The sequence below is a fragment of the Tasmannia lanceolata genome, unplaced genomic scaffold, assembly GCF_043159265.1.
Source record: "Tasmannia lanceolata isolate RefF3 unplaced genomic scaffold, GAP_Taslan_0.1 ptg000002l, whole genome shotgun sequence".
NCBI classification, from domain to species: domain Eukaryota; kingdom Viridiplantae; phylum Streptophyta; class Magnoliopsida; order Canellales; family Winteraceae; genus Tasmannia; species Tasmannia lanceolata.
In genome coordinates, this window is record NW_027518679.1 from 23,551,707 (window position 1) to 23,578,798 (window position 27,092).

Genomic DNA, 27,092 nt, shown 5'->3' on the forward strand with positions numbered 1-27,092 from the left:
TAAAAAAAGTAGTAAAATTACACTAGTAGGGCTGTCCAGGGAAGATGTGGGGTGTGAACATAATAAAACCCAAGCTCGGTAAGGCTCGCGAGCCGCTCGCGAGCCTGGCCGAGCCTGACCGAGCCTCACTAGCCTCACTTGTGAGCTTAACGAGCCGAGCTGAGCCGAGCCTGGCCAAGCTCGGCTCGGCTCAGCTCGGCTTGTTTACACCCCTACTTGGGGGTGTGGGTAAGCCCTGAGCAAACCTGCAAACTCAGAATTGCAACATAAAGCACCATCAATTATGCTACAGGCTTGACCCTATCAAAATCACTTCTAACTCAATAAAGTTTACACCATTTTATATCTTTCACCAAATTTTTTCTTAATCAACATATTCTAAGCATTTATAAACACAAGAGGGGGCAAAAGTATAAGAGGGTTCCTATGGTTTGGTGATCCAAACCACTCACCTGCTGGCCCTATAATGGATGTGTCATAAACCTAAAGCTCCCTGCATTGGGCAATACTTTTTTTTTTTTTTAATGATGATGAAATCATTAAAAAAAAGAGGGTAGCAAAAAGACCGAGGAGGTCTTAAGGAACATAGAAAAAGAAAACAGAAAAAGAACCAACAACATGAAGAAAAGAAAATAGTACAAATCTCCTTGAAGGGTAAGAATTGCATTGATGACACTAACCCTTCGATTTATGAAGATTTTTGTAAAGTTGTTTTCTAAATTTTTTTTGAACGGGCCATTTTACACCATACAATATAAGAATTTAGGATCTTCCAATGGAGAAGATTATGTGGCATGTACAATCTACGGTGGGACCAACAAATGAACAATTAGGGGGAAGATAGTCAAACTGTTCTAAAACCACCAAAAAGACTCCATTTTTTGCGAATTTATCTGCGGTCCCATTTGCTAATCTTTTCAAATGGTATGCCTGAAGATGAAACCCTCCAATCATGTCTTGAATCTCATCAAAGAAATCCGCAAATCTCCAAGGAGGTGAGTGTGAACCATTAATCCAACTTATGACATTTTTTGAATCACCTTCAATCTCCACCCTATTTAAGTCATTGATAAGGAGTTTGATACCATGGTGTACTGCTCGAACCTCCGCCTCATTCGAATCCGAGATCCCAATTGGACCCGAAAAAGCCCAAACACCCCTCCCTTGGTCATCTCTTAATACCCTTCCAATACCATATGGACCCGGATTTCCCACGCTAGACCCATCGAAATTAAATTTCAAGAAGCCTTTTACAAGTGGCTCCCATACTTGATCCACCTTAGGATTTCCCATAACTCCATTGCATATCACCCTCCAACCATGCCACAAGTCAAAGGCCGACACAAAAGCAAAGCTTGGTATGAGTCTCACCCAGGAGATGATAAGGCTACCACTTTATTGAAGAGGAAAGAGGGGCGCCTAGAAAATCCTTTGAAAACTCTATCATTTCTTTCCTTCCATATCACCCATATTATAGCTAGAAATGAGACTCTCCACATATTTTTTCCATTACCATTCCATGGACAGCATTCCCAATGTTCAAACAAGTCTGATAACTTCGTTGGAAGAACCCATGTAACACCAAATCTAGATAACAACTTGTTCCATAATTCTGTAGCTACCTTACAATGAAGGAGCTGATGGTCTACTGATTCCCCCTCTTCTATACATAGAGCACAGTGATCAACAATAATGATATTCCTCCTTCGAAGGAAGTCCACCATCTGAATTCTCTCCATAATAGCCGTCCATGCAAAAGTTTGAACCCTGGGTGGAACGTGGATGCTCCATACCCTGGCTACTTTGGAAGATGCAGCATGAGGCACTAGATGATGATAGAAAGATTTAACCGAGAAATCCCCCTTGAGTTCCAGATCCAGATTCTTTTATCCATGCCAGAACTCTTGATGTAGATCTTTTCCAAAATAGCAGCAACCTGTCCACTAACTCAAGCTCTCTGTCAAAAAAGTCCCTCCTAAACAATGGTGCCCGAACCACTCCATTCTCACTGCGGATAAAGTAGTCCCTGACCAAAGCATCCTTATCTGCTGCAACCAGAAACAAATCTGAAAATATATCCGATAACGGTCTATAATCACACCATGCATTTAGCCAAAATCTGATCTGATTCCCTTTGTATACCCTGAATCTTATGCCTTTACCAAATTTCAATTTCAATTTCATCACATCCCGCCATATAGTAGCACTTTTCTTTTTGTAATTATCAACTGATTCCCATCTACCTGCCGAGGAACCATACTTACTTTCAATCACTTTTACCCAAAGCTGCGAGCCTTCTTCCCCAAATCTCCATAACCATTTTCCCAGTAAAGCTTGATTAGTTTCTCTGATTCTACGAATACCCAAACCACCCGCCTTAATGGATTTACATACCTTCTTCCAACTGAGCAACGAAATCACTTTCTTTTCGTTTGAGCCACCCCATAGGAATCTCCTTTGGATTTTTTCCAACCTAAGCGCCGCACTGACATGACATTTGGCCAATGACAGATGGTAGATGGGAATATTAGCTAAGACCACTTTTATAAGGGTAATCCTGCCACCTTTGGATACAAGGTTTCTCTTCCAAGTGTCCAATCTCCTCTCTACTCTTCCAACGATATGATCCAGCATTCCTTTTAAGGTTTTTCCGCTCCAAGGGGGAGGAGAAGAAGGAAGAAAATCAACCGAGTAACCCAAAATGCCTGCAAATCCCAAAACTTTTTCTTGGTGCATATTAATCCCGAATACCTTTGATTTGTAAAAATTTGATCTCTGACCCGTAATTGCTTCGGTAATTGCTTCGTAACATCGAAGAGTGGCTTTGAGGTTTGCAATCTTCAAGATTTCAGGAGAGCTAAATAGAAGTGTGTCATCGGCAAACTGAAGATGTGAAATTTCCACATTCCTGTCACCCACAAAGAAACCTTTGAGCAATCCTTTCTCTCCTCCTTTATTCAGTGATCTACTGAGAGTCTCCGCCACTACAACAAATAACGGGTCTCCCTGCCTAAGACCTCTGGATGATTTGAAAAAGCCCTAGGAAGATCCATTAATAAGAATAGAGAACCATGCCGATGAAACACATTTACTAATCCAAGATCTCCACTTAATGCCACAACCCATCCTACCAAGCAAATAGTCAAGACAATTCCATTCCACCCTATCATACGCTTTCTCCATATCCAACTTGCACACTATACCCCGTTTCCCCATCTTTGTGTAATAGTCCATCGTTTCTCATATTTTTGGGAAGGGCTGAGATTAATCGCACTAAAAACATGTTTTCAATCTCAGCCCTTCGCAAAAAATGTGAGAGGCTGGTTCCTGGGCTAAGGCACTCAGCCCTTGTTTGGATTGCAAGAATTTATTTTGAAAAGTTTGGAAACGAAAAGTATTTGTAAAAAATTCTAATTTTTTTACACACTAAAACAGATAACTTGAACCAAACCTTTTAGAGGAATGATAGATGCAAGGGCTAAAGAAGGGCCCTTCTTTAGCCCTTGCATAAAGAGGGCCCTTGTATCTATCATTCCTCTTATTATTATTATTATTACTATTATAAGGAATTTGACGTGGGTGGCTTGGAATCTATGAAGAGAAGGTGTGGAGGACAAGCCGTTATCTCGTTATCTGTCTCCTCCTCTTATTCATTCTCATCCTTCCAAAAGAACCCACTTCTTTTCTTTCTAATCTTCTGAATATTTTACCTTATTTTCCTAAGTATTTCCGTCATTTTTTCTGGACCGCACGATTTTGTCTAATATGAAATCTTATCTGCCACGTGGACTCAATCCAACAACCCTCACCGTAAGGACTTTGCCTCTTCCATTTCCAAGTATATAATACTTTTGTGTGACTATTTCTTTTTCATCTTCCTCCCAATTTGGAGAGAGAGAGAGAGAGAGAGAGAGGAAGAGCAAGTAGGGGAGCCAAATTCAGCAGAGGTATGTGATAAAATAATTGAATTCTTGATTAGATATTCTCTTCTCTGTGCTTCAACTTCTCTGTTTATAGTTTTATTTTAGCAGCTTACACTAAATTTGGCAGAGGTACTCAGCCTTTTCTTCCCAGGACCACCCCCTATAGTGTAAAAACTAAAAAGATTAGTCATAAAGAAACTATTGGGGTGGGGGGTGGCCCAGAGAAGAAAAGGAGGCAAATATATCACTTGCCAAGTTTAATTGCTGCAGGTGTTCCATTCCTCTTGTCTCTCTCTCTCTCTCTCTCTCTCTGTGGTGGCTTGGCTCAGTTTTTGGGTGGGCCCCACTGTAAATATGCCCAATCAGGAAGAGTCTATGTGTTGTCTTTTAGTACTTTTGTTTTTTCTATTTTCACTCCATTTTTAAGACAACCTGCTCAAATTTACTTGAGGATTAAAAATTAATGTGTCATGAGTTTTGAGATTCTGAGAAGTTACTTTGGAAAATTTTTATTTTTTTCTTTCCCTTTTGGTAAGGAGGGAACTGAATTTTTTCCTATTTTTTCATTGTTGTTTTGTTTTTTTGGTAAATTTCTAAATTAAAATTGAGAAAAGTCTAACTCACTATCCCATATATATCATTTATAGGGGTTGTACATATCAACTCCGGATAGCTAAAACTAAAATAATTTTACAATTTTGAGTTGGGAATGTTGGAAGTTATTAGAGTTTAATGAATTTCTTGGTTTTTTACTCTCTTTTTTTAATGTCATGCATGAACAATTTTCCACCATGTTTGGCAACCATGAATTTTATTTTTCATGGAATATTATATTACCAGGTGTTGAGAGAGGAGTAGGGAGAGAGGGAGAGAAGGACATTAGTGAAACGAATGGTAGGGTGTGGCTGCAAAATACAGAAATTAAAAACTCTGTTTTGAATAGAGTTTTTATTTTCCTTATTTTGCAGCCATTTTCCACCCTCACCTCACTCTCAATACTCTCCCCGTCTGACCCTCCTTTTACCTCTCCCACCATTTCATAAAATATATTTCATGGAAAAAACTTTCATGGGCAGCCAAGCATGCCTTAGAGTCCATTTGGATGCACCAAGATAAGCAAAAAGTAAAAGGACTTATTGTCCATTTGCTAATCGTGTTTGGTTGCCATTTACTATTGGCATGACATTAGTCGTTAAATTTTCTAAATACAAGCTGTATTACAGTAGACTTTCTTTGTAAAATAGTGGACCCCACCCTATGCATCATGAGATGGTGGGCCCCACTTCTTCAAATTATGAGGTGAAAAATGATGGTCCCTACCCATGCTATGCACTGGTATGAAAACTGTGGGCCCCACCTATGCATAACATAGTGTAAAATGGTGGGACCCGCCCATAAATGAATGGTTTGTATTGCAGATTGTGTTGATTTTTCGATCCATGCAAAAACAATTATGGAAAAAAATTCCATGGAAAGTAATTTTCTGTGGGGAAAAAAATCTAAGTTCTAGTAGGCTTGCAAATTTTATTGAAAACAGAGAAAATTCTTTGTTTTGAAAAATATTATTCATGGAAAATGAGTTTACAAAAGGTAAAATGGCCTAGAAAATGTGTTTTATTTATGAAACGATAGCAAATGTTGGGGTTCCACGTGAAAGCAAACATAGTCCTCCATCGAAAAAGTCAATGGATGTGGATTTGCTTATAAGGGATGGGCAATGGACTATTTTGCCACGACCCTGACCATCTTGATTTAGATATCTATAGGGGTAAAATAGTCTTTGTAGCTTTGTTGAGCCAATTTCGTCAAGAGAACTCTTCCTATCCACTTCTTCTTCTTCTTCATACATTTGCCTTTCCATTTCTGAAAGGGCGCTGATATCCCCCCCGCCCCGGTTGACGGCTGGCTAACGTTTCCCACCATTTGACCGGTCTGTCATTCTCTCTCCACACACACAACAGGAACAGTTGGTGGGCCCAACAGAAACTGTTGGTGGAATGGTGGGCCCATCTTTGAACAACGTAGGCCCCGCCCATACCACACCATAGAATAATCCAAACCGTCCATTTGATGGGCCATCCCAAAATATTATTTCCATAGGCTGATCCTAGCCCTCAAATCGAAATAGAAACTACATCTTATGCAACCTCTATAGATTGTAGGGTTGTGATCATCCTACGGAAATGATTTTTGGGGCACAACCTATTTACATTGTGGCCCATCAAATGGATGGCTCGGATTATCTTATGGTCTGGACGGTACACTTCATTTTCAAAAATATGGGTGGGGCCTAAATTGGTACAAACCACACCATAGGATGATCCAAACCATGGACAGCTTGGATCATCCTATGTTGTGGACGGTACGCTTCAATTTGAAAAATATAGGTGGGGCCTACGATTGGGCCTTAATGTTAGTGTATGACCAACTCCATAGGATTATCCAAACCATGGACGGCTTGGATCATCCTATGTTGTGGACGGGCCTTAATGTTACTGTACGACCACAAGATGATCCAAACCATTCATTTGATGGGCCAACCCTTTTGGGGCACAACCCATTTACGTTATGGCCCATCAATGGACGGCTCGGATCATCCTATGGTCTGGACAGTACACTTCATTTTCAAAAATATGTGTGGGGCCTAAATTGGGCCTTAATGTTACTGTACGAATCACACCATAGGATGATCCAAACCATGGACGGCTTGGATCATCCTATGTTGTGGACGGTACGCTTCAATTTGAAAAATATCGATGGAGCCTACGATTGGGCCTTAATGTTACTGTACGACCAACTCCATAGGATTATCCAAACCATGGACGGCTTGGATCATCCTATGTTGTGGACGGGCCTTAATGTTACTTTACGACCAACTCCATAGAATGATCCAAACCATTCATTTGATGGGCTACAATGTAAATAGGTTGTGCCCCAAAAATCATTTCCATAGGATGATCACAACCCTACAATCTATAGAGGTTGCATAAGATGTAGTTTCTATTTAGATCGGAGGGCTAGGATCAGCCTATGGAAATGATATTTTAGGACGCAACCTATTTACGTTTATGGCCCATCAAATGGACAGTTTGGATTATCCTTTGGTGTGGTATGGGCGGGGCCTATGTTGTTCAAAGATGGGCCCACCATTCCACCAACGATTTCTGTTGGGCCCACCAACTATTCCTGTTGTGTGTAGGGCTGGCAACGAGGCGGGTCGGGGCTGGATATTGGGGTCCCCTACCCCTTCCCCTCTGCGGGGAATTTTCCCCCTCCCCTTCCCCTCCCCTCTGCGTGGATGGTGGGGAATCCCCCTCCCCTCCTCGCAGGGAATATCAAATCCCCTTCCCCTCCCCTTCCCCTCCCCGCATTCTTCCGGGACAAAATACCCGCCCCGCCCCACCCCGCCCCAACATCACCCCCTCTTTAGTCATTGATACACTAATGCTGGGTGTCCCTAATCAACTTGATGCAATTTCAATATATAAAAATGTTATAAACTAACAATCGATAGGCTAACTGTTAATTAAATTAGCAAGAGATTGGTATAAGGAGTTTGTCTTCTCTTCTTTATATATTGATTGAAATGCTGGGCAGCAACGAACGTCCAGATTTCACTTGTTTGCAGTGTTTTTTTACTTGAAGATTTAATAAGAGAGGGCAGATCCATATTCGGTATTTGTGTGTGGATGATGGATGGATGGACCCATTGGACCGACAGTAGCTGTTGTTGGATGATGGGATTTCCGCACATTGCTAATTGGATTCGATCCAACTTCAATTTTAGATCAAGTGATATCATAGCCTGCCACTTAGAGTACCCAACATCCAAACCCCATTTTGGATCATTAATTTTGGAAAATGTTATGAGCACTACTGTATTCTGATGATCGCACTCCTAACTTTATTAAAAGTAAGGTATGGCCCGCACCATAGGATGATCCAAACCGTCCATTAGATGGTGCACACCCTAAATAGGTTGCGCCCAAAAAATCATTTCCTTAGGTTGATCCTAACCCTCCGATCTGTAGAGGTACTGAAAGATCCTATTCCTCTATAGATCGGAGGGTTAGGATCAACCTATGGAAATGATTTTTGGGACACAACCTATTTAGAGTGTGCCCCATCTAATGGATGGTTTGGATCATTGTATGGTGCGGGCCATACCATACTTTTAATAATAAAATGCAATTTATTTTGGCTACCGATGTTGGCACTACGATTTTTTGATAATTGCATACACTCACTCACTCAGCTCGTCTTTAGTATTTCAACATCTGTTAAAAGGTTATTATAGTTCCCAAAATGCTCTAAGAAGCTAATTAAAAGGAAAAGACAAGCTAACTCTATATTTGGGGGAATCTTGTAGCCGATCCACAGAGTTTCTAGTAGTTTTCCTAAAAAAAAAACACTTAAAAATATACAAAAAAATGGCATTGATTAACGGGGCGAGGCGGGGCGGGGCGGAGCGGGGCGGGGCGGGGACAACTCCATCCTCTTCCCCTTCCCCTCCCCCGCACCGGGGAATTTTTAAAATCCCCTTCCCCTATCAAATCGGGGAATCCCCGCCCCAAACGGGCGGGGCGGATCCCCACTTTTTCGGGTGAAATTGCCAGCCCTAGTTGTGTGCGTGTGGAGAGAGAGAGAGAGGGACAGACCGGTCAAAATGTCAAATGGTGGGAAAGTGACACATACGTTAAATCCTAACGTTTAACGTTAGCCAGCCGTCAGAGGGCGGGGGATATCGGCGCCCTTCTGAAACCAATGCTTTCTCCATCAATGCATTTATCCCCCAAAATCTCACCCCCAAGTTTCTTAAGCTCTTTAGGTGAGTTTTCTTTCTTATAATACTCTAAGGCTTCTTAATCTTGGGCAAATAGAAGTATAAAAAATTAAACTAATCTTGATTTCCTTGATGGGTTTTTGTAGGTGGTTGTTTTGGGCATAAAAAGTTCAACTGCTCTCTGAATTTTCAAAGAAAATATGGACTACTTTTATGGGCCAGGGAGGAACCATCTGTTTGTTCCAGGGCCTGTGAATATTCCAGAGCCTGTGATTAGAGCTATGAACAGAAACAATGAGGATTACCGTTCACCTGCTATACCAGCCTTGACAAAGACTCTTTTAGAGGATGTTAAGAAGATTTTCAAAACCACTACTGGGACCCCATTTATGATTCCCACCACTGGTACTTTTTTTGGCTTCTTTTTATAATTTTTGTAACATTTATTTGCTTAATGTTAAAGCAAGTGTTTTTATTTATTTATTGATTGATTGATTTATCATTTTCATCTGTTTTTTTTTTCCTGGTGTAAATATACTCATAATTTAGACAAGCATTAATCTTGTATTTCTTGTTTCATATTTTCCTCTTAGTACTATGTCCCCAATTTGTTAGTTTTGTAAAAATGGAGATATGGTGATCTCTGTAGGAAGTAGACCTGATGGAGATATTTTCCTTTTAGTACTATGTCCCCAATTTGTTAGTTTCATCCAAAAATGTATATTTTTCAAAATTTGACATGCAGTGGGATCTTAATGGAATCCATGGACCCTAATAATTTTTATTTTCTGATGGATAAAATGGTTATACAATAACCATTACTGAAATTAACAAAATAACCACAGTCAATTAGATAATACAACCACTACCATTATGTGCACAACTCCCTTAGTAGCTTTCCAACTAAATCTATTTGTTAAACCCTCATTTTGGATTTAGTATAATATGTGATTTTCCAATTCTTCCAACCATACATTTATTTTTCCACGATTTGAGTAACCAAAATAATGTATTAGACATTTCAAAAATAAAAATAAAAATCCGTGACATAAGTATTTCATGAATTAAACATGTAATAATGTGGATAATCTTGTAAAAAAAAAAAATTCACTCTTTTTTGCTTGCAAAAAGTCTGCCAAGAATGAAATTCTATTTGGCATCATCAATCACTAAGTATAATCGTAGCGATTAGATCTAATTAAGGTGCATGTGTTGAGTGCTCTAGAACACACACAAATTAATTATAATTAGAAATAAAAAATTTCGAGATTTTCGTAGTTAATTCATCAATGTCAATCAGCAGACCATGATAAGTCACAATGCAGGAACTTGTCACTCCATATCCTGTAGTGCCATATGTCCCACTTGATAGAGTTCATCAGAATGGTTTCTCTTGTTAAGTAAACCTTTTATAAAACTATAGGGTATAATAGCATGCACTCAATTCAGCATATTCTAGAAAAAAAATGTACTTAAGCCCATACTTGGGCTTTCTTTCTATACATTTTCTCATGCGTGTATATATTTCCGCATGTTGTAGCTTGTAAATGATTGTGGCCTAGTGTGAGACGTGATTACATGTTTCCATGTGTTTCCTCAGTCGCATCAATCTTCAGGAGCCAACCTCTTCAGACAAACTCTAGTGGACTACCCAAGTACAACTGATAGGGCTAAAGATTTCATTAACTGGTCTCATTGTTCTATTACCACTCCATGATGTATTGTGGACTTGTCTCGGCCTATTTTGCTCACTATGCATTCCTGAGACCTCACTAATAGTAGAAATATAGGTTCAAACCGACTTAGTGGATTTTATACTATTCCATCATACAGATGATGTAACGAGAAGTAAGTTAAAAGAGAATTAAGATTAATGACAACAAAATTGTCTTTCAAGATTGATAAAACCCCAACATCATATTCATTTTGTTACTTATTTCTTTTATGTGGCTATATTTTTATGATTAATGCTGCCAAGAGAAAATTGAGGTAGAAATAGCTCAATTGAATGATTGGTGGCTCATACATTACAATAAAAAAAGTGAATACAGAATTAACCTTTATCCAAGCTTATAGTTTTTGTGATTAATATGCATGATAAACTTTCATCCAAACTTGTAGCTATTCTTTGATAGAAACCTTTCGAAAATGCATATACATCATATTATGTGTCAAATGCCTCAGACCTCCAGAATTTTTCTAGAACGATGATCTTTTTGTGAAGTTCTTTTATTGTTATAATTCTGAAACTGTCAGCAACCAATGTGTCATAATAGTGATAAACTTTTTCATGTCTGTATGTAGTCTTTATGGTAAATGTGCTTCTGAGCTTGGTGTAGATTTGGAAAGCGGTTTTCCCTTATTCATTGTAAGGTGATAACATTTACTAGCATCACAATCAACATAATGTTGGATAAAACTTGGCACATATACTTGCATGACATTGTCTAGGAAGAGGAATGCATTACTGCAAGTTTGCTGAAGAATGATGCAAGCAAAATATTTATCACTGTCGATTTGCATGTTTGATGCATAATATGCTAGCCTTTGGAAAACAGATATTTAATTAGTTAGAGAAGCTCACCCTCCAAAACTACCTCTCCAGGGAGGTCACGTTCCTTGTAAATAGATCATTGATGATCGTTATAGTCATTTATCCTTTGCACAGTGTCTTATTTTGTAATAAAACCCTTGAAATGTACATTGACACAGTCTTCATCGGACACCTTTAAATGATAGACTCACCTTTCTAACTGAACCTGCAACAAAAATGGGATCTTATTACGGATCCACTAGTTGAAAACTTAAAGAGCATTTTGGTGTGTTTTATAAAAAAAGGGAATTTGAAATTCACGTGCTTACATTTTCTTCTAACACCTTTAATTGATAGTCGCCTTTTAAACTGAACCTGTGACAAAAATGGGATGTTATTACTGATCCAGTGGTTAGAAGTTGATAGTCTGAAAGATATTGACATCTAATTCATGTCCCAACTTGTTGAAAACTTGCTATTTTAGTGTGCTTCTTTCAAACTTCTACAATTTATAACATTTCAGTAACCAAAGTCTGGTAATGCTTAGCAATATACATCAGCAATAATATAGATCTTAGCCAACACAAAATATTTCCATCACAGAGGGAAATTCCAGACAGCGCATTCCTGCTATTACATCAATTTTGTATACTTTTGAGTCCTCTAAATCACATCTTATTTTTTAATGTATAGTATTGCCGTCAATTCTCCTGCTTTATTTTTTTGTTAAGAATAAATATTCTGCTTGATCTTTAACTTGGTTTTTTGTTTGTTTCTTCAACATAGCTTTATTTTTTATTAAGAATAAATATTTTGCTTGATCACTCACTTGTTTTTTTTTTTTTTTGTTTCTTCAACATAATGTGTTGTTTTGTTCAGGTACTGGTGCATGGGAAAGTGCACTTACAAACACATTATCACCGGGTGATCGGACTGTGTCTTTTCTGATTGGGCAATTCAGCCTTCTCTGGATTGATCAACAGCAACGCCTCAACTTTAATGTCGATGTTATAGAAAGTGATTGGGGATATGGTGCAAATCTTGAAATTCTGGCATCAAAACTTGCAGCAGATGGGGCACATACAATTAAGGCTGTTTGCATTGTTCATAACGAGACTGCCACAGGCGTCACCAATAATTTAGCAGCTGTAAGAAAATTGCTAGGTGAGGAAAAGTTTAAATCCATATGAAATGAAATTTAATGGTGTAGTATTTTCTTCTCACATTTAAAAAGGAAGATTATTTGAGCATGTTACTACTCCATGTAAATGCTACAGATATAATGTCTCTCAATCATAGGGGTTTATAATCACCACTAAAAGGACATGTCATTTACAAACCCTATCGCTATATAAGCTATAAAGCAGAGGGCTAGTTAAGTGTTGGAGCATGAAAAAGGTATTTGAGATGTTGCAGGCATCTGTGTCCTGTTGTGGCTTCTTTTGTACCTCTTCGGCTTCCTCCAGATTACTACCATGGGTCGCTCAACTCTGTGGCTGGGAACCTCCTCTCCAGAGCGAGGGGAACTGAGTGTGCGTGCCTTGGGTGCCATAGCTGTTGACGAATTTCTGGTTAAGAAAATTTTGTTCTGTCTGTCCTTTGCGAGTTGTCTTTTGGGAGCAGTTCCTTTCGTCGAGGCAATACCAAACCTAGTTGTTTTGGCTGCTTGACCTTATTAGGTATAATCCTCGGTTATGAACTTACCGAAGGTAGCCCCCCGCGAACGGTATGAGTTTACTTCTAAGCAGTCAGATGCTTTAGCTTACTAAAGCGATATCAGACCAAAATTATGGCTGGAGCATGTGTAATTCGTTCATCAAATTTTTAGTACAGCTTATCCTGATACTATCCTTTAATGTACCTTCTGTATAATTTTATTATTAATCCTGTCTTAAACTGCCTATAGGGGAATCCTACAATTAGTTCTATTACTAATTCAATTTATTTCTTGATGAAATTCCAAGTTTATCAATGATTAACTTTTGCAGTGAACCTTATTTCTGGTTGAAAAAACAATTTTATTTATGATTATTTTTTTGCAGTACACTCCAACCTTATGCAATTATAGTTCAAGGTTGGTTTAACCGTTTACAATCTCAATAAGCCAGCTACCACCTTATGAATATTTCAAGAAAAGGTTTCTATTTTATTTGCATAGTAATTCAATGGTTGCATTAGTTGTTAGTGACCTACTTTGAGAATGCTTTAATATAATTTAGAGCATGGATAAGCGCTTTGACAGTCTTCATATAATTTATTTTCATGCACCAAACAGCTGATAATAGCAGGCAGAATACCATCTCATGCTTGTTTTGATAAATGAATACCATATCATGCTTGATGATGTTTCCTCCATATTTCTCTATATCAAGTTATCACGTGTTGGATCACTAGGTTGTAGTTTTGTACATACCCTTTCATGCACACGGCACGCATAATTAGGAATTATTTGGGTGAATCCTTTACTTTGATTTTGTTTCTAGATTTGATTTTATCCTTCATGTATATGAAAGGTTGGCTTTCTTTCCATTATATGATAGGTTTATGATCCTCTTGTTATCCAGCAGTAAGAAAACCTCTGATCTCTTAAATGTGAAATCACAGATGATTACAGACACCCTGCATTGCTACTTGTGGATGGAGTGTCGTCAATATGTGCTCTTGATTTCCGTATGGATGAGTGGGGAGTTGATGTAGCTTTAACAGGGTCTCAGAAAGCTCTTTCTATGCCGACTGGAATGGGAATCGTGTGTGCAAGCCCGAAAGCACTAGAAGCATCTAAGACAGCCAAATCAGTAAGGGTATTCTTTGACTGGAATGACTACTTGAAGTTCTATAAAATTGGAAATTTTTGGCCCTACACCCCTTCCATACAACTACTTTATGGGTTGAGAGCAGCTCTGGATCTCCTTTTTGAGGAAGGACTTGAAAATGTGTTTGCAAGGCACAGCCGTTTGGCGAAAGCAACAAGGTAAATCTATCTTTAATTTGTAAATTTTATATCCTATTTTTAGTCTATTATGACGGGTTAATAGTTTGAAAGGTCTATACACTTTTCTTCTAATTGAGAAGAAATTACTTGGATAGTATCATTATTTTCTCAGAACTATTTTTTATGTTCTCTTCTATGGCACAGTCCCTTGACTTCTGAGCATAAATGATGAGTGATCTTTTTCTTACAAATTCGATGTGCAGACTTGCTGTTGAGGCTTGGGGATTGAAAAATTGCACGCAGAAGGAGGAATGGTACAGCGACACTGTCACTGCAGTGGTTGTTCCACCTTATATTGATAGTTCCGAAATTGTTAGGAGGGGGTGGAAGAGATTTAATTTAAGCTTAGGTTTGGGCTTGAACAAAGTGGCTGGGAAGGTGTTCAGAATAGGGCACCTTGGCAATCTTAACGAGGTAAGGCCTGGTTTTTTTCATCGCACATGCTTGATTAATATTAACAGATATAACTTGGTTCACTAGACTATTGGATATAAATACGATCACTTCATGATACACCCTCATTTGAATTTGAAACAAACTTTGGGCTTCTATTGAACTGTCATTTTTTCAAATTACTAAATACTTCCTTTATGGTCTTCTATTGAATTCCCTTACTCGACAATGGACTATGTTATACAAACACACATGCAAATGCACACGCGCGCGCGCATACACATCTCAAACATTTGCCCTTCTAAGTCGAGATTACAATTATATACAACCAAAGCTTGATGGCGATATAAACGCATTCATCCAAAATTCCTCAGAATGACTGAGAGTCGCTGATATCCAACATTTTTTATGCAATTCAGATTGTATTTTGAATCTTCAAAAGCTTGATTGTGATGTAAGCATCCAGGTTCAAAAGTCCATTCTTACAATGACTAGGTTGTAATCTTTTATAACAGATTGATTTTCTCTTAAAGTACATTGTCACTAATAATATGATGGCCAATCTATATGCTTGGTTTTGCCACCGAACACTAGTTTGGAAGACATGAATGATGCTGATTCTAATTCTCCATGCCAATAAAAATGATACCCCGATACGGATATGAGAACAGACACGAGCAAATATATGAATTGGCATTTTCCAGATTCTAGGACACAGAAATTAATACAGCTGTTCCATACTATGAGATAAGACACAAGACATGCATAAATAAAGTATCATAAAATTTAACTAGATTGAACTTAGAAGATGGAACTATTTGTAAATTTAAAATAGCATCTATAAGACACATGCTCAAATTTATAATTGTAAATGTGTGACATAGCAGGCAAAATTAATTTGAAGAGTGACATGTTTCAAACATCATGGTTATTTTGACCAACAGAAATATCCATGAAGTATTTGAGCATCCGAGTATGAGTATTGGTATCGGTATCATAACATGTCAGCACAATACGTTGGGCCTACACAACTATTTGGGTTTCATAGATGTCAATAGGAGTTTCAACGAGCTTCATTATATGTTCTAATATTCGTCCTCTTCACTTAATCAACCCATGATAATTTGCTTATTGATATAATAAAAATAAAATTACCTAGTAAGGTTATCCAAGATTCAGCCTTAATAAAACATAGAATTCCTTTGGCTGTCCCCATTCTTTTCATTCTTGTATTAATCATATATTTAACACACTTGATTTATGGAGAATGTAATGTCAGGATATGTAAGTATTGATATATTCCAAATGCCGTTTGGACTCGTTTAAAGCAGGAAAAAACTAATAGTGCTTCATCTTAATCTACCACATTTTCTGTATTAGTTTCTGATTGTCTGAACACAGGCTACTATTCATCCGATTCTAGAAACTGACAGGAAATTAGATATTATTTGAAATCTGAAAAATAAAGTGAACCAAATTCAATTAAATAAGTAGGAAATTTTGAGTGGACTTTAAGTTTTTAACTGATTTTCCACATATAGTCTCCCACACCATGGTGTAGAGATCATTGTTGCATCAGCTGCTATATTGTGATCTGAACAAGATCACCATCCTAGGCCAGGTTCCTTTATATTGAAAAAATTAGGATAAAGAAAAAAATCTAATCAATATGGACCTGAACTCAAGAACTTGGACATGATTGCGCTAAAAATACCTGGGTAATACAAGTTTGGCTGTGTTTATAAGCATTTATATATGTAGCTTGGGTATTCGTTTGGGATCCTTCAAAATGTTGAAGCACCCTTGTATCCCATAAAGATAATTCTGCAGGATCCTTCAAAAAAATGTTCCGAACAATTTAATTTAGAGTATGCCCATGCTCAGTATCTAGGTAACAAAAGTAGTGAATGCTTATAAAATCAATCAAACCGATATGGGGCTGAAATACAAGTCATTTATATATGATTACCGCAAAATATTCAGGCAACATAGGTTGTGCATATAGAAAAGATCTAACTGATATGGACCTGAATTTAAAACACCTAACCATGATTATATGAAAATATATGTAACATAAGCTTAAGTGTGTATGTTACATAGTCAAGATCCCGTAACATATTAATGGCATCATATCGACCCTCATATGTTTGTCTGCTTGGAATTATACTATTGTCCACAAATAATCTTTTTTTTGAAAGATAACAAAAAATCCATTCCAATAAGAAGAAAGATTACAGGGGGGACGAGTAGTCCCAACAACCAGAGCATACTCTTGGACCTATTTACAAAGGGAGAGAATCTAAGATAACATGCCGACACCTTCTGAACAAATTATCGATGCAGAAATTAAATTAACGTCCTCATTCGCTAGGGTATCTGCTTCTGAATTCGCAGAACGATGACGATGATTAATTAGAGGACGTAGGATAGAACCCAAGTCCCTAATTTCGTTAAGAATGTTGGAAAGGCGCCATGGCCCCCCATCTTGATTAGACGCCCAAGCAATCACATTAGAAGAGTCTCCCTCAATTATCAAGGGTCCGAAATTATGATCCTTTAGCCATTTCAGTCCAAATAAGAAAGCTCTGGCTTCAGCTTCATTTCTGTCGCACTCTCTGGCTGGACCTGAGAAAGACATCAACGAACGACCTTCTGAATCCCTTAAAATACCTCCAATACCAGCAGGGCCCGGATTTCCTTTTGAGCTTCCGTCGAAATTGAACTTAACATAGCCTTCAGGCGGTGCACACCACTTCGGTAAAGTCGAAATCTTGTGCCTTTTCTCCACCATTATCGACTTCCATTGTCTAAGGGCAGAGCTCGTCGGATATGGTAGCGATCCATTCGCCTTTGACCATGCAATGATGGCAATCTTGATATCTAGAACCTCTGTTCTAAAAGGCGGCCGCCTAGGCACTGGGCACAAAAAAAACCAAGGTTGCCAAGGCGGGAATAGAAAGCGGGATTCGATTCAGGATTCGAAAGCGGGAATCGAAGGCTCCTGAGATGGTTGGAAACGGGAATCGTGGGTTTGCCAGAGATTCGTCGGGGATTCGCCAGGGATTAGTCGGGGATTCGCCGGGGATTCGCTGAGAGTCGCTGGGGAGTTGGGATTCTCTGGGGATTCGCAGGGAATTGCCTGGGAATCGGGGCTCCTATAAAGTGGGAATCGGGGTTTTCATAAATTGGGAATCGAGGTTCCCAAAATTGGGAATCGGGGTTCCGACGGAATCGATTCTGGATTCCCCAGAATCGGGGAATCGAATCGAATCACGATTCCGATTCGCGATTCGGGGAATCGCGAATCCCCACCCTCAGGTACGAATCCTGCTTCCCTCGAAAAAACGCACCGCCCAGGCCCTGGGCGTTTAAAAAAGCGGTCTCACCGCCTGGGCGTTATTAGGCGGCCGCCCAGGCGATGAGGCGGCGCCTGGGCAGGACGGGTTTGAAGACTCAGATGAAGATAGAGTTTTGGTCTTGGAGGGAGAGGACAATGATTGATAAAGACTGAAGAAGTGCTTGGATTTTAATCTTTTTTGTCATGGATTTGTGTTGTATTGTTAAATACTTAAATTATTAAGTACTTTATGCTTAATTTCTTATTATGTTTTTAACTTTTTGTTATTATTTAATGTTTAGTGCTTATGCATAAAATGGTTTGGATTGTTATGTATTCAAGTATTTATATTTTATATAAAAAAAATGCAAGACATTATGAAAATATATTAATATCTTAAAAAAAAAAAAAACGCCTAAAAGCGCCTGGGCGCTGGGAGGTCAGTCAGCCGCCCAGTTCCGCCCAGTGCTTTTTAGAACACTGTCTAGAACAAGAGAGTACCTAGATCTTTTCGAATCTGAGAATACTCTATTATTTCGTTCTTTCCAAATATGCCAGATGATTGCATATGGAAGAGATGACCAAGAAACATGACCTAAACAACCATGAAATGCTCCACGCCAATTTAATAACTCCAGGGAGATACTGCTCTGAGAGACCCAAGACATACCAAAGAATCGAAACATCGCTGACCAAATTAAATACGAGTACCCGCAATGGAGAAACAGATGATCTAAAGATTCCTCCTCCTCGCAACATAAGGCACATCTGCTCGCCATATTGAACGACCATCTCTTAAGCCGGTCACGGGTATTGATGCAACGATGGCCCACTGTCCAGGCAAAAGCCACCATCCTCGGGGGAATAAATCTTCTCCATACCCGAGCATTGACAGATAGTGTTGAATTGTCCTTGCTTAGCTTTCGGAAGAAAGAACTGACAGAAAAACCACCTTGAGATTCCGGTATCAATATTAATCGGTCCTCATCTATACTTGAAAAATAGAACTCATTGAGCCTTAGGAGAAGATCAGCAGAAAGATCAATCTCATCGTCCTTCAGCGCGCGTCTTAGTTTAATGTCCCATACTGTGTTTGCCCCTCCCGATCCCAATACAATCAGCTATACGAATCTCCTTATTACAGACGAGGGGAAAGAGATCCGGGTACTCGTCACAGAGTCTTCTATTGCCAAGCCATAAATCCAACCAAAGTCTTACATTGTCCACAAATAATCATTACAATACTGTGTTATTTGCCAACATTGAATGATCTGCAACAACTGAACATGGCCCCATCTTATTTCACATGTCATTAAAGCTTCTTCCTAGTGCTTAGATGAAATGGTGCTCACTCTTTTGGTAATATGTTCTACCCTAGACTACAGAAAGAGAGTAGCTTGTTATATCAAATTTCATACATATCTTATTGTTCTGTTCAATCATAAGTGCTTTTTTCACTTTCCTGGTAGATATTGACCTTATGATACCTATTTTTTCTTGATTCTCAAGCATGATAACAATATACAATTAAACAGAGTTCTCTCTTGGAAAGGATCCATGTACTAGACTTATGAACCTGTCAAAATAGTTCATATGAATGATCATTCTATTTTCTAAACAAAGAAAACTAATAAATGCAGACCACACAAAAAATTCTACATGCATATGTGATGCAAGTAAACTATTAGAAGTCCAGAGAAATTATATGATGAATGGGCATATAAACGCATACTCATCATCCCATCTCTGATATTTGATCCAGCAGCAGCTCACTTTTTGAGGAGCTGTTGTTGGATCAAATATCAAGGGTGGTACTTCTATCGTACCACCTTTAATTTCAAGTCCAATATTCAGTTTTGAACTCGCAGTTGGTTCTCAGAATCCAAAACAAACAGGACCTACTGTCTAGACTTGTATTTCATGTCGAAATTTGTAACTTAATTTTTTTTTTTTTAAATCTCATAACAAACAATCTACTTAAACAAAAAATATCTCATATGTATGCATTACAAATGATGTTGTCTTGTTGTTAGCAGTATAATAATTGGAGTAACCATGGTTTGGAAAATGCCCCTTAATGAATTTTGCAGCTTCAATTGCTGGGTTGCTTGAGTGGCGTGGAGATGATACTCAAGGATGTTGGGTACCCAGTTAAGCTGGGGAGTGGAGTTGCAGCAGCTGCTGCTTATTTGCAGAACACTGTCCCTATGATCCCTTCTAGGATCTAACATCTATGTAACTCCCCTTCTCTTTTATTTGCTTAAATTCAGTGTAAAAAGGATACTATCCTCTGCACTCTTTTGAGGCTTTTCTCTCCTTCTTTCTGCTTGCCATGCATGATCATGTAATTACAAACTTTTAAACTAATCTACTGTTACTTCCATTAGATTCTCATGCATATTGTTGGGACTCTTCGAGTCTCGAGCAGTTCTTAATTGCCTAAATGTATCATTGAAATTGTACATCACACTCTCACCCACCATACATAGGTGATTGATTGATCAGGTGGGCCATCACTAATCCAGCCTATGTTGCATGGGTATGGGTACGAGTGTTGGAATCTGACAGGGGCATCGTGTGTTGTATTTGGCTAACCTTAGAAAAGATTCATGGATTCATCAATATATTTTTATTAATTTTAATTTTAATTATTGTAAACGATAATATGCATATAAAAGGTAATATATTGAGAATTTAAGTAAATATAATATTTTATTTCCATATAAGAACTTACTATTAGAATAGTTAAAATTCGAAACATGTGATAATTATAAATTTTGGGAAGTGATATATCCACCCCTTTTGATCACCAGGAACATCCCTGTCAGTGTTTGTGGCAATCAGGGGCATTGAATTCTTCCGACATAAGTACAACAGCCCCTCTTTAGTCATTGATACACTGACGATGTTCCTGGTGATCAAAAGGGGTGGATATATCATTTCCCTAAATTTTTTGTAGTTGTATTTAAAAAAAAAATGAATAAAGAAGATCTAGAAGTGTTGAAATGATTCCTAAAGTATTGGAATCTTAGGCTATTGAAAAAAAAACCTTGATAAAAAATGCTACTCAGTAAAATATTTAAAGATTCTAAAATGTGACATCTTTTACCATGGAGGTGTCAATGGTTTAGGATAATTCCATTACATTGGTGGCTTACTGGATCAATGGAGCTCGACTTTCCAACCATTTTCTAAATTATGTTGCACCCCTGTCACTTATTCAATTATATGAAAAAGAGCAATATTTGACTCTAATGTAGAACCAGAACGGATGGTTTTTACTATATTCTTGAATTCCTTAAGTTGTGTTACCTATATTTTCGAGGAATTGACTTACGACACTATCAATGAAGGGTGTTGGGAAGAAATCAAGAGTTTTAGGCTCACTGCAAATCTAATGCGATTCTACTCCCTGTTGACTACTTATTCCATCCCATAGATAAGAGACATAAGGCTGAAGAGGGAGCCAAAAAAGGATCTTTCATGTACTATAGTATGGTATGTCAATCCTTTTATTAAAAAATAGTTATTACTATTTTTAGTGCGGTCTTCAACACATGGTATGATATATAAATGGCTTTTATGAACCTTGTAGAATCAACCCATGGCTTCCTAACAGTCTCTTCAAGATTTAGGTCACCAAATGTTATGCATCCCTGTTTAATTCACTTGCCAAAGAAAAATCTCGGCCCACATTTTATAAATCCTAGTGTTTGGTTTGGCATTTGGGTGCAACATCAACAAAATTTCTTCTTTGGTTGCCAATATACTATTGAAATCCCTAGAGACTCCGAGGGATGTCTCCTAGTTACTCGTTGCATGCCTGTTGACATGTCGCCATTGTCCTCTCCATATGAAATTCAAGCCAAAATTCCCAAAAAGGTGGAATTTTTGTTCAATTTCTTAGGAATGGTGCTTTTTCTCTCAGTATCTTTGTCTGTCTTTATTGGTCATAACACCCCCTACCACTATTCTCCAATTAAGCTTGACAATCAAACGTTACATACCACTATCCTCCAATGTAAGGTAAGGTCAATCCAATGCTTGTCTCCTCCATGTTGACCATGTACACCACCATTCTCCGAGGTAATTACCTGTTAGGAATCAATGAAACGACATCAATTCAAATCGTGGATCTTCCTAAACACAGAGAAATTAGCAATGAGGCGCATAATGAAATCAATGTATCAAAATGCACATACAAAGAAGGCATGGTTTTAAATTTAGGCCTAAATTCTGAATTTTCAGATTTTGGTTGGAACCGACACTGAAACACCTAAATCCGGGCACCTCACTTTTTCTAGTTTTAACCTTTCGGAATGCGTTTCGGTCCTCACCGACCGAAACCGAAATTTCGGCCTGTGGAAATTTTGGGCAAAGATTAAATAATGGAAAAATTATGAAAAAAATGCAAAGTTTACGTTATATTGTGAATCAAGGGTGGGGTTTTCAAATTCATGAGAAAAGGGTTGGCAGGTACGGTAGGGAATGGAAAATGACTAAAATACCCTCCCATCACTTTAACCACTCGTTTTACCCTTTCTCCCCCTTTTACCCTTTTTCACTCGTTTTCTCTCTTTTTTCCCTCGTTTTTTCACTCGTTCTCCCCCTTTTACCTCGCCGACGGTCACTATTCTTGCCGGAATGCTTCGGTCCGCGTCGGAAAGCTTCGCTCATCGCCGGAAAGTGTAGCTCCTCTTGCGAAAACCACTACTTCAACTCTCCCAAGGTTATTTTTAAACCATTTAATCTAGGGTTCATTTTTTGGGTTTTCTTGTTGGGGGGTTGGATATGAAATAGTTGGAACCATTATTGAAATTGTATAAAGCTATAATTAGTTCCTGTGTTAGGGTTTCAAAGGGTTTCAGTTGATTTCTAGGTTATCAATGGTTTCAAATGGTTTGGAAAGGGTTTCATTTTGTTGATTTTTGTTTTTTTAGGGTTTGGATGGAATGAAAGAAATATATTTTAGAAACCAAATATTTTCTTAGTTTCCATGTATTTGACTATGGTTTCGAATGATTTAATTTAGGGTTTCTATGTTTTCAAGGGTTTCATTTAGGGTTCCAAAGGGTTCCATTTGTTATGAAAGGTCTAATTGTGGTTTGTTAGGATTTCATTCAGGATTTTTAGGTTTTTAAGGGTTTCATTTTGGTGGCCAACGGTTTTATTTTTGTTTTCAAATTGTGTCATTTGATTTTGTTGGCAGAAGGACCATTATCGATTTTGTTTTGCACTCTTTTGACAGAAGGGAAAGAGGCAGAACCATTATTTTTGGGATTTTTGAGACTTTAGCCAGTAAGTATGGTTCCAAGGATCCTTGTAACCACTGATTATGATTCGAACTGTCCAATACTGTGTTTCAAGTGGTTCGAAGTCTGAAAATAGTGGTTCCTATTGTTCATTCTGTGGAAATAATTATCCTAATTGTCAATTTTGGTTCAATTGTGGTTCCAACTCTCTAACTTGTGGTTTCAACCCTCATATTTGTGGTTCCAATGATCCTCTATTTCGGCATTTTTCAATGGGTTCATCTTTGGTTTCTTTTTTGTATATAGTTGGAACCATTTTTGTTTCTGAAGGGTTTCAATAGTTTAATTTTTGGGTTCAAAAGGTTTCAATGTTTTAGGGTTGGTAGGGATTGAAAGATTACTAAAATACCCTTCCTTCCTCTTTAACCACTCGTTTTACCCTTCTCCTCCATTTACCTTTTTACACTCGATTTCTCTCTTCCATTCCTCTCCGACGGAGATTGTTCTTGCCGGAAAGCTTCGCTCGTCGTCAGACATCTATTCCAATGTTGCCCGAATCCATAATCTTCTTTCCAAAACCACTACTTGAACTCTCCGAAGGTATTTTTTAAATCAGGGTTTCTTTTTTTGGGTTTTGTTCTTCAGGGTTTTGATCTAAAATACTTGGAACCATTATTGAAATTGTATGAAGCTATAATTAGTTCATGTGTTAGGGTTTGAAAAGGTTTCACTTGATTTCTAGTTTATCAATGGTTTCAAATGGTTTGCAAAGGGTTTCGTTTTGTTGCTTTTTGTTTCTTTTGGGTTTTAAATGGGTTGAAACAAATATATTTTTGAAACCAAATATTTTCTTAGTTTCCAAGTATTTAGCTATGGTTTCCAAGGATTTAATTTAGGGTTTCTATGTTTTGAAGGGTTTCATTTAGGGTTCGAAAGGGTTCCATTTGTTTTCAAAGGTCTAACTGTGGTTTCGAAGGATTTCATTAAGGATTTGTAGGTTTTAAGTGGTGGCGAAGGGTTTTATTTTTGTTTTGAAAGAGTTTCATTTGATTTTGTTGGCAGAAGGACCATTATCGATTTTGTTTTCCACTCTTTTGACAGAAGGGAAAGAGGTAGAACGATTATTTATGGGATTTTTGAGACTTTAGAACTCTTGAAACCTGTAAGTATGGTTCGAAGGATCCTTGTAACCAGTAATTGTGATTCCAACTGTCTAATACTGTGTTTCAAGTGGTTCCAAGTATGAAAATAGTGGTTCTTATTGTTCCTTCTATGGAAATAATTATCCTAATTGTCAATTTTGGTTCAATTGTGGTTCCAACTCTCTAACTTGTGGTTCCAACCTCATATTTGTGATTCCAAGGATCCTCTATTTCTGCATTTTTCAATGGGTTTATCATTCGTTTCTTTTTTGTATATAGTTTGAAGCATTTTTGTTTCCGAAGGGTTTCAATACTTAATTTTTGGTTCCAAAGGGTCTCAATGTTTTAGGGTCGCATTTGTGGTTTCAATGGTTTCACTTAGTGTTTCATTTAGGGTTTCAATGGTTGCATATAGGTTTTCAATGGTTTGAAGGGTTTCATTTGGTGTTTCAATGGTTTTCAATGGTTGCAATGTTTTGAATGTGTTTGAAGGGTTTCAATTAGGGGTTTGAAAGTTGGAACCATTATTCCATGGAAGTTGGATCCATGAAACCACATATTACAAAGTTGGAACCAATATTCCACGGACCCTCTATCCAGTAATAGTGGTTCGAACGGTCTAATTTGTGGTTCCGTAGTTCCTCTATCCAGTAATTGTGGTTTGAACTTTCTAATATGTGGTTCCAACTGTCGTATTTGTGGTTTCATGGATCCTCTAACATTGGTTTGAAGTTGTTCCAAGTCTCTAAATAGTGGTTTTTTAACGAACATTATGAAACATGGTTTTGTTCGAAGTATCTTGTTTTTCAACTTTTCAACTATCTTCTACTTGAAATATCTTCCCCTCCAAGTTTATTCTCCTGCTTTCTGCAGATAAGGACCGGAAGCTGCTCCCTTTTTACTCTGTGAACCCCTCTAACCACCTAAGCCAAAACCCTTATAGTCATGCGGCGCGCTAAGCAAACAAAGAAGAATGTGAATGTAGACGAAGGGTCTTCCACCCGCAAACGGTGTCGGAAGGCTATCCGTGAGCCCTCCCCTACTCCTCCTGCCTCCGACGAGGATATGGGCGATGACGATCAAGATGTAGAGGTCGGCTCCCTCGGTCGTATAGAAACGAAAGGCATACTCCGAGGTAGGAAAGTCATTTTTAAAGATCTCGAAGATTTTAATGTCAAACCCTTATTTCTGGCTTTTGGATTGGTCAATTTTCTCGAAATTCACTGTGACTCTTACCCGACTCTCGTGAAGCAATTCTATGCCAATTACAGATTCGACAGAGATTCGAAGGTCTTCCAATCCAGAGTAAACAATAAAACCATCCATATGACACTTCAAAAGTTTTGTGAAGTTGTCTCTCTTCCCACCACAGGCGACGAAATCTACTTTTGGCCCGGTAATATGGATGACATTAGCGCCTGTATACATGATCTGGTCGTCGCCTATAGGGAGCTTGGTTGCGAAGGCCCACCTACTGACGGCTCAACCAACGTATCGTACAATTTCCTCAGCCCTATGTGCAAAGTCCTACACAAGATTCTGATGAGCAATATCACGCCTCGCGGAGGCAATGCTGACATGGTCCGGCCTTTTGAGGCTTTTATTATGCACCGACTTCTTCGTGGCACGACCCTTCACTTTGGCTATATCCTCCTTAGGTTCATGGAGGACATGAGGACGAAGGCCTTGGCTAGTCTACCATTCAGGATGCTTCTCATGCATGTCTTGAAGCATGAGATGCTGATACAAGGTGGTGAAGAACGCCTTAGTCCCTCTACTACGTTCAATGCTAAAACTATAAAGGCCATGCGGCTTGATGTACAGGGCCCTGCTCCCCCTCCTCGTCAGCCGGGTCAGCATTTTGCATCACAAGAGTTTGTTGCGCAGGAGCTTCGTGAACATCGTCAGTACCTTGACGGGCAATTTACCGCGGTTCATCAGCTTCTAGAATCCCATCATCAGGACCAATTGGCGACTCAGCAAGCTTTGACTGGGCTACGCACCGAGGTCTCCACCCTCCACGAGGACTACGCCACGACAGTCACCTCCCTCCGCCAGGAATACGGCACAGCGGTCACGTCACTGACCGAGCAGGTTTCTTCACTCACCAACTTGGTCCGCCGTCTGTTGCCCCCAGATCATTAGACCATTGCTGTGCAATTTTATTTTTTTTACTGTTTTTGGCATGTATATGGATAGTATGTTATTATGGTTGTTGTGGTTGATATTATGGATTGATGGATGTTATGTTATATAGGGGTTTCCATATGTTATTATGGATGGATGGATGATATGTTAGTATGGTTCTATTTCTGTGTCTTGCTTGCATGGTATGTTTCTGATAGTTGTTATGAATTTGATTCAAGTATCTATATAGCTATGGTTGTTTTAAGTTATTTTTGGTGGTTTAGGTTTGAATGGTTTAGCATGAGTCTCGTACGGTTTGTTATGGTTGATATGAGTTGGGGAGCCGTATGTTGTTTGAAGCGATGTTTGATTGTTTAAATTTGAAGGGATTAGCTACGGTTGTCATATTTGGTGTTGATGATCTTTACGTATGGTTGTTTGAAGTTACTTGGGGAGCCCTGTGTTATTTCAAGTGATTACATATGGTTTCTCTATCCTTGTTGTTTCAATGGAGTAATACTGTGTTTGAATAGACTAATATTGTGTTTGAAGTGATTGTTGCTGGTTTCGACAGATACAGACCAAGTTAAGAAAATTGTTGATCTTTTCC

The 27,092-nt window shown here is 38.5% G+C and overlaps 2 protein-coding genes across 3 annotated transcripts; one reads left to right on the forward strand and one right to left on the reverse strand.

The window, feature by feature from the left end:
* Positions 1–1,845: 1,845 nt before the first annotated feature.
* LOC143889713 (uncharacterized) lies at positions 1,846–4,959 on the reverse strand. The gene is made up of 2 exons (XM_077394020.1): positions 4,909–4,959; positions 1,846–3,039 (listed from the first exon to the last, which is right to left on the reverse strand). Exons 1-2 carry the CDS (start codon positions 4,957–4,959, stop codon positions 1,846–1,848), a joined length of 1,245 nt encoding a protein of 414 aa, XP_077250135.1.
* Positions 3,784–20,347, forward strand: AGT (alanine:glyoxylate aminotransferase). 2 transcript variants are annotated; one of them, XM_077395506.1, is made up of 6 exons: positions 3,784–3,947; positions 8,853–9,111; positions 12,119–12,403; positions 13,844–14,210; positions 14,435–14,645; positions 20,052–20,347. In XM_077395506.1, exons 2-6 carry the CDS (start codon positions 8,907–8,909, stop codon positions 20,187–20,189), a joined length of 1,206 nt encoding a protein of 401 aa, XP_077251621.1. In that variant the 5' UTR covers positions 3,784–3,947; positions 8,853–8,906; the 3' UTR covers positions 20,190–20,347. The 2 variants fall into 2 exon arrangements, with proteins under 2 accessions (XP_077251621.1, XP_077251691.1); XM_077395576.1 differs by lacking the exon at positions 3,784–3,947 and adding an exon at positions 8,663–8,751.
* The last annotated feature ends 6,745 nt before the right edge of the window (positions 20,348–27,092 follow it).